This window comes from Acartia tonsa, chromosome 3 (genome assembly GCF_053477335.1).
Source record: "Acartia tonsa isolate MP-2025a chromosome 3, ASM5347733v1, whole genome shotgun sequence".
Lineage (NCBI taxonomy): Eukaryota > Metazoa > Arthropoda > Copepoda > Calanoida > Acartiidae > Acartia > Acartia tonsa.
Window position 1 is genome coordinate 38,475,926 of NC_137262.1, and position 22,917 is coordinate 38,498,842.

Genomic DNA, 22,917 nt, shown 5'->3' on the forward strand with positions numbered 1-22,917 from the left:
CTTCTTATGAGTCCAGGGTTGGTCTATAACCATTTGAGGGAGTCCTCTTTCCTTAGGTGTCCCTAGAGGCCTCTAACTGATAATAAAAAATCAGTAAGATGCTTGTTTGAATTAAATTCCTAATTTTTGGGCTGTTTTGTAAAAACACCTACAACCCATTTTATTCTTAAAATTTTGACGCCTGTTATTTTCTGGTTAAATGGCCATCTAATCCTATATAATCTATTTATCTATCTATCTATTCATCAATCCATCTGTCCATCCATCTATCCATTTATAAATTCATCCATTTATCCATCCATCCATCTACCCATCCATCCATCCATCCATCCATCCATCCGTCCATCCATCCATCCATCCATCCATCCATCCATCCATCCATCCATCCATCCATCCATCCATCCATCCATCCATCCATCCATCCATCCATCCATCCATCCATCCATCCATCCATCCATCCATCCATCCATCCATCCATCCATCCATCCATCCATCCATCCATCCATCCATCCATCCATCCATCCATCCATCCATCCATCCATCCATCCATCCATCCATCCATCCATCCATCCATCCATCCATCCATCCATCCATCCATCCATCCATCCATCCATCCATCCATCCATCCATCCATCCATCCATCCATCCATCCATCCATCCATCCATCCATCCATCCATCCATCCATCCATCCATCCATCCATCCATCCATCCATCCATCCATCCATCCATCCATCCATCCATCCATCCATCCATATATCAATCCATCCATCTATCCATCCATCCATCCATCCATCCATCCATCCATCCATCCATCCATCTATTTATCTATCGATCTATCTTATCTATCTATCTACAAGCGCGTGTCAAAACTCTTTCAAGTACATATATATTATATACCTACAGTATTAAATGAGGATTAAATTTTAGAAGGCAAAATCCCTTTTTACGAATGTGGACCATTAGAATATACTCTTTGCTTTTTATAGAACCCTAAGTAACAGGATCTCTGTCTGACTGTGTATAGTGAAGCTACGTATATGTCCAGTGAAAGTTTTTAACTAGTTTTGGGAAGGCTGCCCCCTCTCTCCCTGGAGAAATCAAGCCTTAAAAAATACAATTGACGGAATGACGTACAGACTTAACACAAATTCGTAGTTAAGCTTCGCTTCTAAAAAACTATCCAATTGAAATTTGTTATCTGATAATTTGTTGAAAAGCTGTTTCTAAAATAATACAAACTTTAGTTCTTCAATAGAATTAAAATTAAAAGTAACTTGATACTCTGCTGTAATATTTATATAGTATAAAGACCATGGAACGGGTCCTTCAAATTACATGGATTATAAATACAAAGGGGGAAAACTTTTGGGGGATTTACTCAAATTTAATTTACGTAAATATACGTTTTTAGTTAAATTGTACGTTTTATTTAAACATATTCTATTTTTCTTTCTATCCATCTAATCATTATTATATCAATCTACCTAATAAGCACTCTTTTCATCTATCCATTATTTTAAAAATCTATTCATTTAATACCTATATTTGCGACAACTTTTACTACACAGAAACTCCCAATTTTCAACAACATCAAAATCCCCGGCCCTCTCGGAAAGTTTCGAACCCATGATCTATGGATAAGGAAACCAACATTCTATATACTGAGCTATGGAGGAGACCAATTATCATGTGCAAAATTAGACAATGTAGACAAAAATTTATGTCTTATAGTATACTTTAAAATTTCACATGTTTTTATATTGGTCATCTTAGCTCAGGGGTAGAGATGAGGTTTCAGTTTTGCATCGATTCAAGTCGGAAGGTTGTCAGTTCGAAACTACCCAAACACTAAATATCATTTTCACTTTCTGATATAATAAGTAATATTTGGTAAAAGTTTACATATTTACATTGTATTAACAGTCACTTAAAATATCATAAAGCTATTTTTTTAAATTTGTTTTTGTAAGTCTTGAACTCGCATCCAAGGTAGTCAAGGAAATGAACTGAAAAAACAAATAGATCTCAGCCAGGATATGAACGCTCAATCATTATAATTAATAACCAGTACTTTGCCCACTGTGCTATAAAGGACGTCAATTTTTATGCCCAAAATTAGACAAAGTACACAAAAATTTATGTCTTATAGTATACTTAAAATTTCATATGTTTGCATAATGGTCATCTAAGCTCAGGGGTAGAGATGAGGATTCAGTTTTGAAACGATTCAAGTTGGAAGGTTGTCAGTTCGAAACTACCCAAACACTAAATATCATTTTCACTCTCTGATATAATAAGTAATATTTGGTAAAAGTTTATATATTTACATTTACATTGTATTAACAGTCACTTAAAATATCAAAAAGCTATTTTTTAAAATTTGTTTTTCTTAAGTCTTGAACTCGCATCCAAGGTAGACAAGGAAATGAACTGAAAAAAACAAATCATAGCCGGGAATTGAACGCTCGATTATTATAACCAGTCACCAATACTTTCCCACTGAGCTATGGAGGACGCCAGTTATCGAATTCAAAATTAGACAATGTATACAAAAATTTATGTCTTATAATATACTTTAAAATTTCACATGTTTTCATAATGGTCATCTATCTAAACTATTATATTTTAGCGTAAGCGACTTAATTTTTAAAAATTTGACGCGGCAAGAAATTACACATGTTGAGGTGTTAATTCAACAATCAACATGTTTAAAAATTATACCCATTTAATGTCGTCTTTGTAAAAATTATTATATTCATTTTAAATTGATTATTAAACATGCCAATAAGATACGTAAAGTACTTTCTGAGATATTTATCTTATCTTAAAAAAAATTTTCTTTATTTTACTTTCCGTACATATATATAGTAAATACACATATAATAATCCTAAAAACGATATTCTTTTAACAATATACATCAGGGTTCTCCAAAATACTTTTTTTAAAATTTAAAATATTCAATAAATTAAAACAAAAGAGTATTTTAATGATGGCGGAACGTTTTTTAGCTCTTATAGCAATATTTTTAACAAAAGTTTGGTGTAATTTAATATCGGTGTAATAGTTTTAGCTATTATAATAATATTTATAAAAAAAAATTTGGTAAACCCTCTCCCCCCCATTCCCTAAATTTCAATTTCTATCCCCTCTTATAATATTCAGAGATTAATAGTCGGGGATTGGAAAATGGAAGAAAAAGATTAATAGTAGGGTAAAAGACAATGGAAGAAAAAGATTAATATTCAAGGAAAGAACAATGGAAGAAAAAGGAGGGTTGATTAACCCCCATTATTAATTTTGTTGTGGGTTGTGAAAAAATGACCAATTTTAGTTTGTTATTAATGCGGCTTTTGTGGCACAGGGGTATGGTGTACGGCCAAGGTCGTGGTTATCCAAGATCGACTCCAGGCAGAGACATTAATTATCAACATTTTTTTTGTTTAACATAACAGACTGAAAAATATATTTAACATCTTATTATATCCAGTTTTCTATGAATATAAAAATGGACAATCATTTCAGGTTGATATATAACATATAATAATAGTTAATAATAGGATGCTTTAAATAACTATTATATTACATCCCTTCCCTCCAAACATACAAACACACAGACAAATATCCTGTTACTTTACATTGTACATTTCTATATTCGTAGAAAGCGGTTTATAATACGATGAAAGAATATAGAGCGTATTTTATATTGTAAAACCAAAAGAAAGTTAAAAAAACATTGAATAAATCTAGCCAATCGCGTGATAATTTTAGAACGCGGCCTCTAACCACAAGACTAAAAAAAAGAAATTTTTGCAAAAAAATTAAGGCTCTTAAACAAAAATGAGAAAAATATACATCCGTTGAGTATGGAGGTGTGCATCGTATTATAAACAGTGATATTCTTTGGTACAAACAAACAAACAGAGAGCCAAACAAACATCCTGCTACTTTATTATATGGATACGATAGCTACAATCGTTTAAGTTACATGCCGAGATTTGAACTGGAATTCTTAGACAAGTTACGTAAAATTTTACCTTAAGACCATAGCGGCATAATGAACTGCATTTTTAAACATAAGAATTTATATATAGATAGGGGCTTTATCATATAAATTACTTTATAACAGTTGTTTAGTAAATGACATATTCTGTTCAGTTCAAGTAAAACATGCGGTTGTGATTCAATATCCAATATATATTAATACGCAGAAGAACATGTATTAAATAAAAAAATAAAGTTCTGAGATTTGGTTACGCAAATAATAAATTAAGGGTGTTAAATTGCGTAAGTATGTAATTCTTATAAGTACTTACTTTTAAAACCTGTTTTAAATTGTAAATAAAATAATACATGACTATTGTATGTGTATATAATATATATAGGATATATATAAACGGTTTTTTTTGTTACATAAGCTAGACGCCTTAGCCCTCACAACAACACAGCTAATGCAACTACAGAAGGAATCTTTTACAATACTGTAATTGTTATTTATTTGTGTTTTGAAAAAAAAATAATTAAAAGTTTTATCCGGGAGGGATGAGACATTATATTATAAACTTATAATCCAACTATTTAATTTTGAATGCTTCGTAAACTAAAAAATATAGATATCATCCTTGAAGGGGAAAAAAGCAAGGGGGTTGCGTGATTTTACATTTAGCAATTTGGAGGTTGCGTGATTATAATATCTTATAGGAACACAACATTTATAGTTTCATAACATGTTCCCTATTCTAAATAAATAATTTTAAAAAAATATTAGGATCCCATACCTAATATTTTAAAGAAAGAGAGGCAAAATTAAAAATATGTTTTTAAATAAAATAATGAAATTAATAAAGAGATGGAAGACAAGGGATGATAGAGAGAGGGACATTTAATCTTTAACAAATGATTAATATTTGTAGTTTGATTTGAAGAGAGAGAGAGATAAGAGATGGAGTGAACGCACGAAAGAAAGAGAGAAAGAGAGAGAGATCGAACGCACAAGAGAGAGAGAGAGACATACAGAAAAACAGAGAGAGAGAGAAATAAAGAGAGATTTAACGTTGAAATGAGACAGGTTTGAAAATCATTGGCTTTCAATTTGTCTAATTTTATTAGAAGCTGATTTTTATGTCAGAAAAAGTCGTTGGGGAGAAGATAATAATGGAAGAATATGGTTATACAGTCAGAGATAAGACAATGGAAGAAAAAGTTTAATTTTTAGGAATAAGGCAATGAACGAAAAAAGTTAAAAGAAGGGGATAAGACAATGGAAGAAAAGAGTTAATATTCAGGGTTAAGACAATAAAAGTAAAGGGTTAATAGTCAAGGATAAGGCAATGGATGAATACAGCTATTAGTTGGGGATAAGACAATAGAAGAATATATTTTTTATATTTTTTTAAAATATTAACAATAAAACTTATCCACTGAGCTAAAGAGGTAAGTTTAAAATTACTGTTAATTTAAACAATTACCATAAAGTATTCTTAAAAATATTTAGGGCCATGGAAGTCGGTTCGAGGCTTGGCGATAATTTTTTTTTAATTACCTTTTTAAAGATATTAAGTGACTTCAAAATTAGTTTTATTTTATTAATTACCGATAATGTTTACAATGTCATAAAAAGAAATATTCTTTAGAATATTTAGGGCCAAGGAAGTCGGTTCGAGGCTTGGCAAAATTTTTTTTAAATTGCTTTTTTAAAGATTTTAAGTGACTTTTCAAAATTAGTTTTAGTTTTATTTTATTTATTTAATAAAAAATTCAATTTTTTTTAAAGGAAATAAAAAATGTTTACTCTAACAACAAGAATTGAACCACTGTTCTTAGTACCCTATTCTCTCATATCATACCACTACGCTATGAAAGAATAGCTATAAGAAGCAATATCAATAATGTATTATAACAGAAGGAAACAATAATTTTCACTAATTTATCTAAACCTGGATGGTACATCCAGGCATTTCTAGTAGTTAGATATTTATCAGGGATAGTGACCTATTTTCACCATATTGAATACCATATAGTCAACGTTAATGATATCATAGCATAAATAGAAAAAAAATCTTTTATTTTATGCTGTACTTTTTTAGGGGGGGTTGGGGGAGTCCTAACCCCCCCCAAAAATAGTTATAAACCTTCCCGGGACCTATGAGAAGCTACCCTGTAAAGGAGAACCCGATCGGTTCAGCGGTTAGCGAGATCCTTCGCTAAAAACAAACAGACAGACAGACAGACAAACAAACAGACAGACATCGTTCTACTTTGTATTATAGATAGTCGACAAAGACCATTCATTATAATTTGATGCGGAAACAAATTTTGACCAGGTCAGCCTGAAAAAATCTAGGTCTAACACAATTCCACCCTATGACTAAAATCAATCTATTAAATAATCGATAAATCGAAGTTTTATGGAACTTTTTATATCAAAATACGCAAAATCTTCGTAACTATATAAATATATAAAAATGTTTTGATAATTTGCGATTACTTATTTTATTGAGATTATTGGTGAAAATGTTTGGACACTGCAGGGTTGTACAACCCATTCAAGATGGATAGAATAATCTTATTTAATTTTAAAGTACAAGTTTCTTTCATAATCCATTTATGCCATTTTTGGCATCTTAAGCAACAAATTTATCAAGTACAGAAAAGTAAAAAGAAATTTATATAATTTTCCTTTTTGAGTCGAGTGGGTTTTTAAAGACTAAAAAGGCGCTTTCTCTGATAAAGAAATATCCTATTATGACAAGTTAATTACAACCTTGGCTCCTTTTATTGAAATGTTATACTTATGTAACAAATTATCTTCAAAACCAGCCCTAACATGGGATTAAAATCAAGGGGAATAATGACAATTTTTTGTCCCTTAAAATCTCATGAAAAAAGAGGATACCAACAAAGATATAAACTTTAAAAAATACATAATGATAATGATGGATTACTAGGATAATTAGGTATAATGTTATAAGCAAAGCATCTCTATAATCAAAGGTTAAAATGCTACTATTTCAATATTAAAGGACGCCTGCAAGAAATAACACGCTTTAACTGCTAAAAGACTGCCACAAGAAGACCCAATACCCCAAATTATAAGCCTTCAGCTTCAATAACAAAAAAGTTCTAGGCATTTCAAAATAGCATTTTATGTACAATGGAATTTTTGAAAGATTTCCAATGCTCATAAAAGAAAAAAACAATATTAAATTACGTTGCCTAGACATAAAATTATAACCTTATCTTTGTCAGAAACTTAGATTGCCTGTAACTGATTACATTTTTACAATAAAAACACCACATTTCATAGTCAAAATCTATGAAAAAAATTCGATTTAAATTGCATTTTTAAACGAAAATCATAGCGGAAACAAAGGGGTAAACTAATACAAGCTTAGCTGTGATTGGTTGTTAAGCTGATTCAGCCTTCTGTTTGGCTACAGTACATTCGGTACAACGCAAGTAAAACTTAATTTTTTTTAATGATTTTGACTATAAGAATGGGTATTTTTATTGTAAAAATATAATTAGTTACTGGAAACCTAAATTTATGACAAAAATAAGCTTATAATTTTGTTTCTAGACCACGTAGTTTAATTTTAAAGTTTTCAACATAAGCATTGCAATTCTTTTAAAATTTCCATTGTACATAAAATGTCATTTTAAAATGCCTAGAACTTTTTTGTTATAGAAGCTGAAGGCTTCAAATTTGGGGTATTTGGTCTACTTGTGGCAGTCTTTCAGCAGTTAAAGCTTGGTATTTCTTGCAGGCTTCCTTTAAGTACCCCTGATTTTAAACAATTTTTGCATAGAATTATACAATATATTGTTAAATTTTAAATGCGTTGTTTGTCAAATTTGGCAAACCTCGCTTTTATTGATGGTGTCATTCTTGTTTCATTTATTTTCAATTTCATTATCTAAGAAATCACAAATAACTTGACAGACGCAAAAAGTATTGACGTACATACCTAATTATAGGAAAGCTTTGTTATAAATATGTCTGTCTGTCTGTCTATGTAATGTTTAAGCATGTCTGTCTGTCTGTCCATCTTATGTTTAAGTAGCGTAACTGTAATTTGTCTAGGTTAGCACATATTTAAGATGTAATATAATATCTAATTTAAAATTCTTATACAATTTTTACATTTTAATTTACATCTGTCCATTACTCTATCTTTCTTTTTCTCTTTTTCTTTTTTTCTTCTCTCTCATTCTCTCGTTCCCCATATTTCTTTTACATTAATTTTCTTTTCTTTGATTATTTTGCCCAAAGGGGGTAAAAAATGACATTACCCTGCTATCCAAGTTGCTAAAGCCTTCCGATGACAAATTAAATGATAATTCTAGCAATTTTAGAGATTTTATCATGCAAACAATTTTACAGCCAACCAAAGTCAAAGAACAGATTTGCTATATAAAACAGACATGAGTAATAAAAAAAGAGTTATAAATTATATTGTGGGTGTTTTTCATGACAGATTATTCAAATCATATATATAATTATGTACATAATGACTCATAAGAAAACTTTAAAAAGAAGGATTTTTTTTTGTCTGTCTTTTTTAATGTTTCTTAGGTGCTTTCCCTTAAAGTCCATGTCGAGCACACCGTTATTTTTGATAATTAGTATTGTCTAACCGTTGCGAGGAGCCCTAATCCTACTGGCCTATACCAGAGGTGTTCTAGCCCTGCGGGACTACCTAGTACCAATTATAACCTAACCCAACCTAACATAAAGTAATGAACAAACAAAAGAGACCTGTAAAAATGCAAATTTTAGACAACCATTCACAAAAAATTTTCTTTCTTTTTAAAAAGGGGGCTTTTTTATAATTATGGTCGATCCCTACGTTCGCCCATAACGGAAAGCTATTAATTAGACATGTTAGAATTGTCCTATGTATTTCGAACTTTGCATGGTGATTCCTGTGGTAGATTTAGAAAGCATAGCAACTCTATAATGATTTTTGGAATACAGTTCTGACACTTTACTTGTGTTAATGTTCGTTTGTCCTACCGTTTCTGAGCTTCGCTTTCATTAATGTTGTCAACCTTGTTTGTTTATTTGTGAATTAATAAATTTTATTTCAGATTTGAAAAATGAACGAAATGAACAAGAATAAATTGAAAAATATATTCCTATAACTATCTGTAGATTGCTAATAAACACAAGGCTCAACTTAACCTAAATTTTGATAGAGGAAAGCTCTATGTATAATTAAATATAATTTATATAAACAAAATCATAATTTGCCTGTTAAATAATCATTTTTAAAACAAAACATGTTTTTAATTGAAAGTATATCAAAATTTAGAATTAGAATTTTGCCAATTATATTCAAAGGAGAGGGGAATACCATGGTCTATAAACAGGCGCAACTTAAATTTGAAAATTTGACTATAAAAAATGGCATTTAAAAAACCATAAAAATCATAAGATTACATAGAGCTTTGTTTTTTTTAGAACTTTATTCCAATGTTGTTTCTAAACCATGGTCAGTCTCATGAAGGCAGGAGATAGATAGATAAATAAATAGATAGATAGAAAGATAGATAAATATATGAATATCTAGATAGATACATAGATAGAAAAATATATGGATAAATAATGTTGTTTCTAAACCGGGGTCAGTCTCATGAAGGCAGGAGATAGATAGATGAATAAATAGATAGGTAGAAAGATAGATAGATATATGAATATCTAGATAGATACATAGATATAAAGATATATGGATAAATAATGTTGTTTCTAAACCATGGTCAGTCTCATGAAGGCAGGAGATAGATAGATAGATAAATAAATAGATAGATAGAAAGATAGATAGATATATGATTAGATATATGAATATATGAATACATAGATATAAAGATATATGGATAAATAATGTTGTTTCTAAACCGTGGTCAGTCTCATGAAGGCAGGCGATATATAGATACATGGACAGATATATGAATAGCTAGGCAGATAGATAGATAATTTTGTTTCTAAACTATGTTTATTCTCGTGAAGTCATGAGATAGATAGATAGATATAACTATATATCTATAGATAGTAAGATAGATAGACAGATATATAGATAATGTTGTTTCTAAACCATGGTCAGTCTCATGAAAGCAGGAGATAGATAAATAAATAGATAGATAGAAATATAAGTATATTGATGGATAGATAGATAAATAGAGAGATAGAAATATAAGTATATTGATGGATAGATAGATAAATAGAGAGATAGATAGGTAGATTGATAGATTATGTAGTTTGAAAAAAATTGTCACTCTCCCCCGAGGCAAGAGATATATAGGTAGATAAATAGATGGATGGATAAATAGATAGATATATAGACAGAGAGAACAATAAATGGATTATGGGTGATTAGAGCGATAGAGATGTTAGATAGATTGCTGTTGACAAAAGATATAACTTTAATAAGAAAGATAGACAGACATTAGTTGGTCTGATAGCTTGAATCAAAATTATCTTCCTGTCGTGCCCAGGTTATAACTGTTATAGATATGTAGATATATAGATAGATCAGTAATAAATAGATAGTTAGTGGTCTAGATACATATGTGATTATCTATCTCCTAAAACACAGGGTATAACTGGAAATAACAACAATCACAACAAGAAGACATCCAGAAAACAGTCTTTACAGGTGAGATAGAAAAAATTTATAGATAGCTAGTAGGATAGCTAAAGATAGATCTGAAATGACAGACAGACAAAGTGAATTATATAGAAGCTTCTGTACTAAGAAGTTATATTGATAGGTTTTTGAATTTCAAAGTAAAATACAATAAGAGTAGAAACCTTTTACAAAGACCTGTTAAGTCAGCTAATAACATCCAATGTGCATATGTCGATCACCATAAAGATAGCTACAGATAGGGAATTTAGGATGCTGTACGTATTGGTGCAAAAAATGGGGACAAATTTCAAATTGTTTTGGCGTGTGACGTCATACCCCCATCTCTTTTCTATGGGGTTTCTTTCCTCCTTCCCTTTTCTTTCCCCTCACTTGTGACGTAAATAAACAGCTCCGTCAAATCAATTTAAAAATTGTCCCCATTTTTTGCACCAATACGTACAGCATCAATTTCTATGTTTTAAGGTGTCTCGGACATCTAAAGTTATCACCAAATCCGACCACCATAAAGATGACGGCTCTACAGATAGAAATTCTTCCAGAAACAAAAAGGTACAAAGATAGATGGAAAGATAGCTAGCCATAGAAGTTAGATATATAGATAATGTACTCTAATGTACTCAAATAAGAGCCTGTTTAAAAACTTTGGGTACCAGTATAATGTCCCCTCTCTCCTTGCTATTTCCTTAAATATTTACATTTCTAATAAATTTTAAACTTTTGGTTTTAAAACAATGTGGCTATTCTATCTAACACTAAAATACAAAACCAATTGTATAAACATTTTTAAAAGTATTATTTTATAATTTTTACATATTTAGCATATTTTTGAAAAAAAAATATTTAAAATTTTACTTTAAACTATTGTTAAAATTTTTATTTTCTTTATGATCAAAGAAATTTTTACAAAATTTTGAAGTATGCATGGATTCCGCATAATATCAAATATTCAACATTTAGAAGTCTAGATAAAAATAAAATAAAGTATATTTATGATATGATTAGCTTAGAACCCTAATCCAAATGGAAACCATATTCCAAAAATGAAGTGAATTTAAAATGAACAAATATACTTTCTGGTAATAAATATGAACTTTTTCGTCTTCTAGCAAATTAATTCTGCTACTTGGCTGGTTTAATATTCCTGACACTATTGGTTGAATTTTAAAGACCCAATTGAGAGTCGGCACAAGGTCCTGGGATGGGGACATACATTTATTTAACCCCTTCTCCCTCTACTGTTTTACTCTAGTATGCCAAGTTAAAAGTCACTTTTAACGTGACTAAAATTAACGAAAGATTTATCTGTTACGGTCTAACAGACGAACCGACCCTAAAAACTTCGCTTTTAACTATTTCTGTGAAACAAAGGTGATGGAACAGTTTGTGCTGTTGTAATAAAATGCAATGTGGATTACACGGGTACCCAAGGTTTTTATAACCACGTTTTCTTAATCTTTGAGTCTTGACACAATAAATTTGGGTACTTTTATAGAATTTTAACATGCTGGTAGTATCCTAACTTTTAAACAAATATTTTATCTTAACCCTTATGATCACTAAGTGAAATGCATTTTAATAATTTCAAAATTTTTACGGAATTGATAGCACATCAAAAATTTATATTTTCAAGAAAGGATTAAAATTGAAATTTTTTTAATGGTTGATAATCTAATCATTTTTTTTGGAAAATATATATTTGTGGATAAATAGATGGATAAATAGATAGCCACCTTACCTGGATAAATAGATGGCTACCTTACTTAGATAATGGATATATAATACGTGGATATTGTGAAAGTTTCTCGTTTCTTTTAGATGGCTAATATAACGATACCCCCTCATGACTTTATCACATCCCCTCCCCTGACAATGGAGGAACGTATTGACCAATATATGCAATATAAATTGGCGACAAAAATTCCTTTTTCACAATATCCACATATTATATATTATATGTATATTACCATTACTTAGATAAATAGATATTAGATATAAAAAGCTATGTATAGATGTATTTATCAAAAGACTTATATCCTATTTTATAAAGTAGTAAGGCTTTTTTGTCTGAAGCTTAAGATTTCAATAACTACTGAACTGATTGAGTTCTACTTATAAGGGAAGCTTCACATAGATCCTTTGAAGGCTTTAGGCTATTTAAGCTTTAGATTTAAGCCTTGGGTTGGGTTAAGGCTATTTTACTGTTCCTTTCAGGGGCGTCCAAGCTTTTTTTTTGGGGGGGGGTAAAAAATTTTAGGGGGGGGGGTAATTCGTGTTTGGGGGGGGTAAAATGGCGCGCGAAGCGCGCCGAAATTTTTTTTTACCCCCCCCAAAATTTTTACCCCGGGGGTAAAATTTGATTGGGGGGGGTAATTACCCCCCCTAAAGTCTGTTGGGGGGGGTAAATACTCCCCCCAAATCTGTTGGGGGGGGTAATTACCTCCCCCAAACTAATTTACCCCGGGGGTAAAATTTTTGGGGGGGGTAATTTAATTATGTAAAAAAAGCACCTACCTAATCTATTAAGTTAATAAGTACTATCCTATAACATAAAGTAGTAAGTAAGGTTTATTTGACTATAGCTTCAGATTTCATTACTTTTAATACTGAGTTCTCCTTTTTAGGAAAGCTTCACATAGATCCCATGATGGTTCCACACTATTATAGGTCAATCCTTTGAGTGGTTTTAGGCTATTTTTCTCCTCCCTTTTTACCCTTTAGAAAACACGAGTTCTTAGATGCTAAGGGCGCCACTACTATTCAAATATATAGTAGTATCTCATTCTTTAGAACATAAAAATACAATAATTAACTCACTAACCAATGAACCAATATGATTATACTTTAAAGTGAAGCGTCTTATAGGTCCTGGTAAGTTTTATAACTAGTTTTGAGACACCCTGACATCCTCCCAAAAGAAATCGCCTATAGAAATTCTTTTTCATTATTTAATGAAATATTTAATTTAGTTAGGTATCTATTTTATGGAATCTTCAGTGCTTTACAATTACATCATAGATCCCCGGGATGGTTTTAGCCCTTATAAAGGCCCAAGCAAATAAAACATGATCAAACTATTAAATTTTTTGTTATCATGGTTAAGAACTGTTTTAACTGGTTGGACTATATTGGGGTATAGTCCCTTTTGTGGCAACGCTCTTTAAGGGGCGTTTCTTCGTTTTTTTCACACAAGCTTCTCTCCTATTTCTAGCCCCTGCGGGGGGCCAATTGCTTAACCATGTGGGGCAATCACCTAAACCAATATAACCTATCCTAAAATAAACTATCAGTAAAATTTTTTTTTAAAGAACATTCAATTTGGGGGGGGTAAATACCCCCCCCCAAAATTTTTTTTTAAAGAACATTTATTTTGGGGGGGGTAATTACCCCCCCAAAATCGTTTGGGGGGGGTAAATACCCCCCCCAAAATCGTTGGGGGTGCCTACGGCACCCCCAAGGTAGGGGTAATTTTTTTTGGGGGGGGTATTGTTCACAAAATTTTGGGGGTGCCAAATGGCCCATTACCCCCCCCCTTGGACGCCTATGGTTCCTTTAATACTTTTTCAATACATAGCCAGTATATTCTAGGGGCGCAGTTATGTATTCATTTAGATAGTTAGATATATTAGATAAATAAAATGAAATATAGATTAATAGACAGATGTAAAATAGATAAATAGATGGATGGATATATCCCTTTCTAAAAGTGGCGTTCAAAATTATATTTGGATATGAAATTATTATATAAGTAAACACAAACACACTTACACACACACACATATCCATACACACACACACACATACACACACACTCATTTCTGTTTAAATTTTCGACTTCAAAGCTTATACAGATCTTCAAAGAGAATTTGAAATTGCTAAGAAGTGGTTTCCTTAATCCTTATTTAGAGTATAATAACAGTAGAGGGTTAAATATGACAAGACTTTAATTTCACGGTAATACTAGGGCAGTATACTGCTAAAGAAACAGCCAAAGAAAGGGGGAAAGAGTAGGGAAAGTAGCGGGTTTGTTAGATATGTATTGTAAAACAAGGAAGACATTATCAAATGCACAATTTTAGTGGCTTAATAATAAACTTTTATTTTTACATTAAAATTATACAAGCATAAATTAGATTCCATTTCCATATTTCTTCAGTAAATATGCCCGTTGATTTCATGAACTTTGTCTTGAAGTCCTATCTAAGGAATTAACTACATTTTTTTGACTATCACGTTTTCAATTTACTATTTCTTTTAATGTCAGGCATTAAACATTTTAGCAGGGGATAAAACTGGAACCCAAACCTCCCTGGCAACTAGAGGATATGCATATTGGTTGGACCCAATGAATCCGCCCGAAAACGTAGATCCTAAAGTTATTAGATTTTCTCTAGGGGTGGTGGCAATTTAAATATTTTTAAATCTATAAAAAAAAAAGTAAATAGTTTTTTTGAGATTTCTTTATACTAGTGTCATATGTTTAAAGGTTTGTTTTGTTATTTTTCACAAACATAGACAGCTTTCCGCGGATATTAAAATGAAAAATTATCAAATTGAAACAAGTTTGTTTTAACAAAACAGGTATTAATTTTATGATTTTTATTTTATTAACTGTGGGATATTTCAGTATGGCTTAAGAACCGGTTCTAATCCAGCGTATATTAATCAGTTTTGAAGCCATACTGGAAAATTTATTAAATCTGTCCTAAAAGCTTCAGGAGACATCACTTTTGTATTTTTCTAAGCTGCTAATAAAGATAGATGGCTAAATTTGTTTTAAGTAAATAATCCGCTGACCACAGAAGCATCTACCCTATTTATATATTTTGAATGGCTTTCAGCGGCTGCAAATTCTTGAATAGAAAAGTAGTTTAGCTGCAGATTGTGGAAAAATTAACGGTTTGGTTATTTATGCTGCAGTTAAAAAAACGGTTGCTCTTTATAATCAAAAATAAAATAAAAATAATAGTGGCTTGATGCAGGGAGGGAGGAGACATTGGGCTTACAATTACGTTTTATTATTAGTTGGATAAATAACCTTGGGGACTTTCATTGAATTTTGATTGATTGGTTCATCAAGTTGAGCGTCCATGTTTAAACCACTAATTATAATCTATAGAAGGCGTAATTTTGTATATCATCATTGGGGATGTACATCAATTTATCATCCATTATCTTATCCCTTTAGATCATTGGGCTTGACAAAAAAAAAATGTGTGGTATCACAATCGATCAGCCACCCTGTTGTCAGCTGTAGATTAATGCAGTTTGTTTGCAGATTTCTGCATATTTTTGCTGCTAGAAAAAAACAGAAACCAGCAGCTATATAATCCTTAAACAGGACGGCTAAAATTGATATTTTTCCTTATAATTTTTTGTACTCTTGTCCTATATGTCAAAGATTTTTTAAATATTGTTTAAAAACTGGGTTTAAAGAGGTTGGTAGGAGGGTCCATCCACTAGAGACGGTTCTAGGAAATAATGTTACAAGTAGTGTGACAGCATAGTAACTAGAAAGCCTAGGGTAGTATCCTATAGTCATGCTAGAGTAGTAAATAAACACAGGAACAGCCTTACTCAAATTTGCATTCAAATTTTAAGGAGATATGAATTCCAATGAAGATTAAAGGGACATTTTGTCTAAGTAGAATATTGATACATAGATGAATAGATAGATAGATTGATCTATACATAGATGAATAGATAGATGGATAGGTGTATTAAACATAAATTGATAGAGTGTTAACACTGGATTGAAAAGAAGAATTATGATATATTAGATTGATCAAAGAAGGCTTGAAATTTTGATTAAAAATTAAAGATTTAAAGATGATTTCAGTAATGAATTGTTACATCTATTCTTTTTACAAGGTTTGGATAGTAAAATTGATAGACATATTTACATTATAGCCTTTCATAGGTCCTTGAAAGGTTTATAACTATTCTGGGGAAGGGTATTTTTTCTTTCTTTTTTTAATAGAGAATAAAGAAATAAATATAAAGATATGAAAACTTAAGTTAAAATAATTAAATTATATTTCAGGTACTGTGCATGCCTTCAGAGTATATGTCCCCAAGCAGTATCACAAGTCTCAACACAAGCAGCAGTTCCAGCTCAAGCCTATTCTCAAAGTTAACTTCTACTTCTGCGACTTCATTATCTTCGTGTATTGCTTCTTCTGTAGCTACTTCTTTTTCATCATCTGCAATCAGTTCTAGGTATCTAATTAGAGAGAAAGATAGGTAGCTATAAATATTTTGTTGTAGTCAATGCTCATAATTCTTCTCAAACTTAACTTCACTATCTTTGTGTATTGCTTTTTCTTTGGCTACTTCTTTTTCATCATCTGCAATCAATTCTAGGTAACTTATTTAACCTAGATAGATAGGTAGCTATATTCTGTAGTAGTTAATGTTCATTCTTTGTCATCATCAGCAATCAATTTTAGGTACCTAATTTAACATAGAAAGATAGGTAGCTGTATATATATTCTGTTGTAGTCAATGCTCATTCTTTTTCTCAAAGTTAACTTCTACATCTGTATTTTTTCCTGCAATAGAAAGAGATTAAATATTGTAATGAATTACATTAAATTTAGGTCAATCAGTGACCTGCAAAGGTCAATAAGTGACCTCCATCACCAGCAGCGCTCACTGTCCCACCTGCCTCCACTAACAGGACCAGGTCAGGATCTGCATCCTCCTGGTGGTCCATTAGATCATCATTTGTCTTCTCCGCCTCCTCTTTCTTCATCACATTCTCTTGGTGGTCTTTCTCCAACATCACCATTAAGGTAAGTTTATTTGGTATCCTAATTAAGCATCTCTCAAATTTTAACTAACTTTCAATAATTATATCAAACTATTTTTGTAGCAAGTATTCTACAAGCTCAGCACCTGGTCTCATTGTGAGCAGCTGTTTTGCCTCCCCTTCATGTGTCAGTATCAGCACAAGTCTTAGCAGCGGTGTCAGCAGTCTTAGTACCTCCAGGAATGTTGTTCTTTCTTATTATGAAACTATGATAGTTAGAATCCCTATTGTCTAACACCCAACCCTTTAGTTACACTATTTTATAAGTAGTTTAATTGTTTAGATTTTCATGATTAAAAAGAAGCAATCTGACAATCATCAATTTGATTGCCTTACCTTTGTCTGAGAATCTAATTGTACCTCCATATGACAGGCATTCCCTACATTTTTTGGCATAAAATAAGATATTAATTTTAATGTTTCTAATTTTGAAAGTTATAATCCAGACTCAAACCTGACAACTCACAGACAACTATTGACTAAATAAATATGAAAACAATAATTCCCTGTCAGAGCTGGCCAGCTGGTGAGTGACCTACTCCGGTCCAAGTGTGATGACCTTGTGGAGGTCAACCTGTCAGTTAGGTCATCTGATCTTAGTAGTTGTGATGAAATGAAGGTGAGATTATTTATTTATATAAAGTAGTAGGATATGTTTGAGTGTATTTTCTTATTAAATAAAATTTGTACAGTTACAAGTTTTGGCTTTTAGGTGACCAGTTGTGATGAAGGAAGCAATTGACCTCATTAAGTTCTGTGTCAAATAGGATCTCCTTTGCAGGATATTTACATCTAGTTTAAGATTTTTTAAAAAGTCTTCAAACATATTTCTATTTCAAGATCCTAAACACCTTAGTTCAAAATGAGTAAAATTTATTTAGATTTGGAAAGAAGAGGGAGAAGAAGAAAGTGAGATGAATTGTAGTGAACAATTACAGGTCATTCTGATCAATAGATAGATAGATTCATTTTCTTTTCACTCTTCCAATTTTAACTTGTCACACATCTGACACATCTGAAGAAACAATAATATAAAAACCATGAGGTTTTGTGATTTTATTTATAGTGTTTCATTCATCCCTGTCCTTAGTTTAAAAATATTGTATTGTTGATTATACTGCTGAGTTCATGTTCCTTTAAGAGAAGCTGCTCCGCAGTTTTAGGTAGATTTTAGGTTATTTTTAAAAGTAAATTACCTCTATAAATAAGATTTTTTTAATTCAATTAAATTCTAGATTGTTATTATATACACCTAAAAAAAAGATAGATGGATATAATGAAACAAGGAGATATCTAATTATATTATTCTAGGCTGAGCTACAGGAGGATCCAGGTATACCTCTGATACCTCCAGATCCTCCAGACCTGGAACCCCCAACCTCACCCATGTATTTGCCAGGTATAAATTTTTAATCAAAGTCATAGGTAACTAGCATCAAAATATTTCCAAGGTCAGTGTCATGTTTAATTGCTAAACTAATTAAAACTTAGAATGTACATTCTATTATAATTTACTTTAAGGTACAAATTTACTAAATGTTTTAAAAATTATAAACATGATGAATAAATATTTTTCTGAGACTGTATATTGTATTTTTACATTATTAATTGTTACTTAAAAAGCCTAGAAAGTCAATTCAAGTTGTCATAATTGACTTACTATAGACATGCAGTTGTAAGAGATTATTTACTAGATATTCACACTAACATTGTGTCCAACACAAGATATTGATACTAAAAACCTTCAAATGTTTATCAATTTATCATTCTGCTCTGCTACAGTATTATTGTTCTGTTGTCTTGTCAAGAAAATCTGATTGAAAGTTTTACCTTATCTTTTTAATTGCTAATCCCCCCCAAATAGTTAAGAACATAGATAATGAATAAATAAATTCTTTGGCCCTTATCTTTTAGCAAGGTTGACCAATTTTCCACAAATAGCCTAAAACCTGCCCAACAAACTGTTTATGATTGGTCAAATTTTTAGTTTAGACAGTCGATCATAAACATAGATATCCTATACTACATACACATAAATTTTTTCTTATTTTAGAACACTTATCCACTAAGAGAAATATATTCCCTTTGTTATAAAAAATCTCCGCGACAATTCTCATTATAATAATATAGTAATCTATCATCAAGGATAAGTATTCACAAATTCTTTTTAAATGTTTTTGTTATTTTTTAACCCCAACCCTTCTAAACCAATATATAGTATGGATTGTTGGTACAAGGTTAAATTATGATATAGCCTTCCTTTCTAACAATTTTTATTGCCAGTGGCTACGCCCCTAGAGGCATCTAGCGGAACCTAAAATGTTTTTTTTGAAAATATATAAGCTGAAAAATAATTTGTCTATCTCTTGGGAGGGTGTTGGTACCCTCCCTCAAAATAGTTATAAATCTTACCAGGACCACTAAGAAGGTACAATGTTAAGCAGTTAGAGAAATCCTCTAGTACACACAGACAAAGATCCTTTTACTTTTATATAAGAAAGATAGAAGTTGAGTGAATAAATAAGATATCATAAAAATACCACAAAGGGAAAATTTTTGATTAAATGTCCCCTCAGTGATTAATTTGAAAACAAATGTTTTGTTTTGTTAATCCCCCACTTAATATGCTCTTAATATACCATTATCCTATTTTAATATTGGTTTATCTTACATATTTTATAACAAGTATAGTAAGGTTCATAAGTAGCGCAGCAATGATAATTATACTCTCACATAATAAACCATTATCCTATTTTAATATTGGTTTATGACGTCACCGAAACTGTCCCAATTTTGTATAACTTTTGCGGAACAAGTTCCAATTACGTCATATTTTTCTTTCCCGAAAAAGAGAAGGGGGTAAGAAAAAAAAGGGAAGGGGGGAAGAAAAAAGAGATGGGAGTAAAGGGGGTTTTCCCCATCTCTTTTGAAGAGATTTTCTTCCCCCCCTCCCTTTTTCGGGAAAGAAAAATATGACGTAATTGGAACTTGTTTCTCAAAAGTTATACAAAATTGGGACAGTTTCGGTGACGTCTTGGTTTATTTTACATATCTACTCTTTTGATCTTTTTGTACGTCTGTCCATTAAGCTGTGTTAGTAATGATTGTAAGCCAAAATTTTCATTTTCCTAACTGCAACATTTAAGACTAGCGGCTACACCCCCTAGAGGCCTCTGGAGGCATTGATGGAAGGAGTAGTTGAATTCGATATCCCGTTTTTTTTAAAGAAGAAGAAATAAAAATAAATATTTTTATTTTTTTTGGAGGGGGGGGGGGGGGGTGGAGGAGGAGATTTACTTTTAGGGGGCCCAAAATAGTTATAGGACCTATGAGAAGGAGAACCATATCAGTTCAGCGGTTAGCATGATCCTAAACAGACAAACATCATGTTACTTTATTATAACGGTGGCTTTCTGAAAGTTCAAGTAAAAATTTGCAGTATCAATGGTCATAACTTTGATAATTATGTATGTTTTTTTTCAGGGAAGCTAGACCCGGATGGCCCCCCGTTTACACCCCCAGGGTATCTTGGACCCCTCTACTCATCCTACCCTCCCCCACATTTGGTAAGTAGTATTATGTAACCTCTCCCCTCCCCCCTATATTTAATCTAAATGTATAAACTAGCGGCTACGCCCCTAGATGCCTCTAGGGGCACTTGAGGGCTATTTCTCTAGGGAGGGTTGTGGTACCCTCCCCCCAAAAAAGTCAAAACCTTCCCAGAAATGAAAAGTACCCTGTTAAGGAGAACCATATCGGTTCTGTGGTTAGCGAAATCCTTTGATACACACAGACAGAGATCCTTTGACTTTATTATAAGGATATATAAAGATAAAGATAAAGGATAGAAATACAGCAAGATAGATAAAGATAGATAGATGGATAGATTGTTATATCGGGTTAGATGGATAGTTAGAAAGTTATTTATACAAATATTATTTATATAGATAGATAGAAAGACATCTAGATAAATATATAATAGACAGAAAGATAGCCACTAAAAAGTTAGATAGATAGATATCAAGTACATTTGAATGTTGTTTAGAAATGTTAATTATTTATTTAGACTCTCTCTAGTTATAGTACAACTTCACTTCAAAGGGAATCACAAAATATGTGTCGTTGGGAGCGAAGAAAATGATAATCTATGACTTGTCTGTCTGTTTTTCTGTCTGATTGTCTGTCTGTTTGTCTGTCTGTTTGTCTGTCTGTTTGTCTGTGTGTTTGTCTGTGTGTTTGTCTGTGTGTTTGTCTGTCTGTTTGTCTGTGTGTTTGTCTGTGTGTTTGTCTGTCTGTTTGTCTGTCTGTTTGTCTGTCTGTTTGTCTGTCTGTTTGTCTGTCTGTTTGTCTGTCTGTTTGTCTGTCTGTTTGTCTGTCTGTTTGTCTGTCTGTTTGTCTGTCTGTTTGTCTGTCTGTTTGTCTGTCTGTTTGTCTGTCTGTTTGTCTGTCTGTTTGTCTGTCTGTTTGTCTGTCTGTTTGTCTGTCTGTTTGTCTGTCTGTTTGTCTGTCTGTTTGTCTGTCTGTTTGTCTGTCTGTTTGTCTGTCTGTTTGTCTGTCTGTTTGTCTGTCTGTTTGTCTGTCTGTTTGTCTGTCTGTTTGTCTGTCTGTTTGTCTGTCTGTTTGTCTGTCTGTTTGTCTGTCTGTTTGTCTGTCTGTTTGTCTGTCTGTTTGTCTGTCTGATTGTCTGTCTGTTTGTTTGTTTGTTTGTCTGTCTGTCTGTTTGTCTGTCCTTTTGTCTGTCTGTTTGTCTGTCTGTTTGTCTGTCTGTTTGTCTGTCTGTTTGTCTGTCTGTTTGTCTGTCTGTTTGTCTGTCTGTTTGTCTGTCTGTTTGTCTGTCTGTTTGTCTGTCTGTTTGTCTGTCTGTTTGTCTGTCTGTTTGTCTGTCTGTTTGTCTGTCTGTTTGTCTGTCTGCTTGTATGTCTGTTTGTCTGTCTGTTTGTCTGTCTGTTTGTCTGTCTGTCTGTTTGTCTTTCTGTTTGCCTATTAATCTGCTGTTTAATTTACTGTTTGTCTCAGTCTATCTAGTCTTTTATGGCATAAGCTGAAAATATTGTAATCTTGATATTACTTCGCTACTTTTGTATACAATTTTACTTGTTTATTTGTATTTACAAATTTCAAGCATTTTTCACAATTCCAAAAAAACTTTTCTTTCCACCTTTCCCTTGCTACTACTATTTACTATTATCCAGGGACTAAAAGGATTCGTATAAAAAAAGGACTCTGGATCAAACTGTGTCATACTAGATATGTTAAAATAATAACAGCAGCATTAATGACAAGAAAAAGGGAAAAACCTTAGTTAATAAAATTAAACAGGCTTAATTCATTTCAACACGCAGTTTGCACATCATGCAATGATATGGTTTTTTGTCTGTCGAATGGAGTGCGATATAGTACCACATCCCATTGCAAGCCTCTTAAAATCAAAGGAGAATCCCGTTCTATAGCATTAGAGTAA

General features: G+C 31.9%; 1 protein-coding gene across 8 annotated transcripts in view; it reads left to right on the plus strand.

The window, feature by feature from the left end:
• The first annotated feature begins 9,087 nt into the window (after positions 1 to 9,087).
• The window catches only part of LOC145314088 (uncharacterized), a 46,349-nt gene continuing 32,519 nt past the window's right edge, over positions 9,088 to 22,917 (plus strand). For all 8 annotated transcript variants that reach the window (XR_013877617.1, XM_080153838.1, XM_080153841.1 and 5 more), the window contains exons 1-11: positions 9,088 to 9,197; positions 9,461 to 9,508; positions 10,595 to 10,654; positions 11,111 to 11,197; positions 16,689 to 16,864; positions 17,245 to 17,439; positions 17,520 to 17,633; positions 17,967 to 18,075; positions 18,338 to 18,394; positions 18,768 to 18,855; positions 20,940 to 21,022. Coding sequence is in view for 7 of the 8 variants with exons in the window: in XM_080153838.1 (XP_080009964.1) it covers positions 9,491 to 9,508; positions 10,595 to 10,654; positions 11,111 to 11,197; positions 16,689 to 16,864; positions 17,245 to 17,439; positions 17,520 to 17,633; positions 17,967 to 18,075; positions 18,338 to 18,394; positions 18,768 to 18,855; positions 20,940 to 21,022 (987 nt within the window). In the remaining variant the exon portion in view is untranslated. The remainder of the gene's footprint in view (positions 9,198 to 9,460; positions 9,509 to 10,594; positions 10,655 to 11,110; positions 11,198 to 16,688; positions 16,865 to 17,244; positions 17,440 to 17,519; positions 17,634 to 17,966; positions 18,076 to 18,337; positions 18,395 to 18,767; positions 18,856 to 20,939; positions 21,023 to 22,917) is intronic.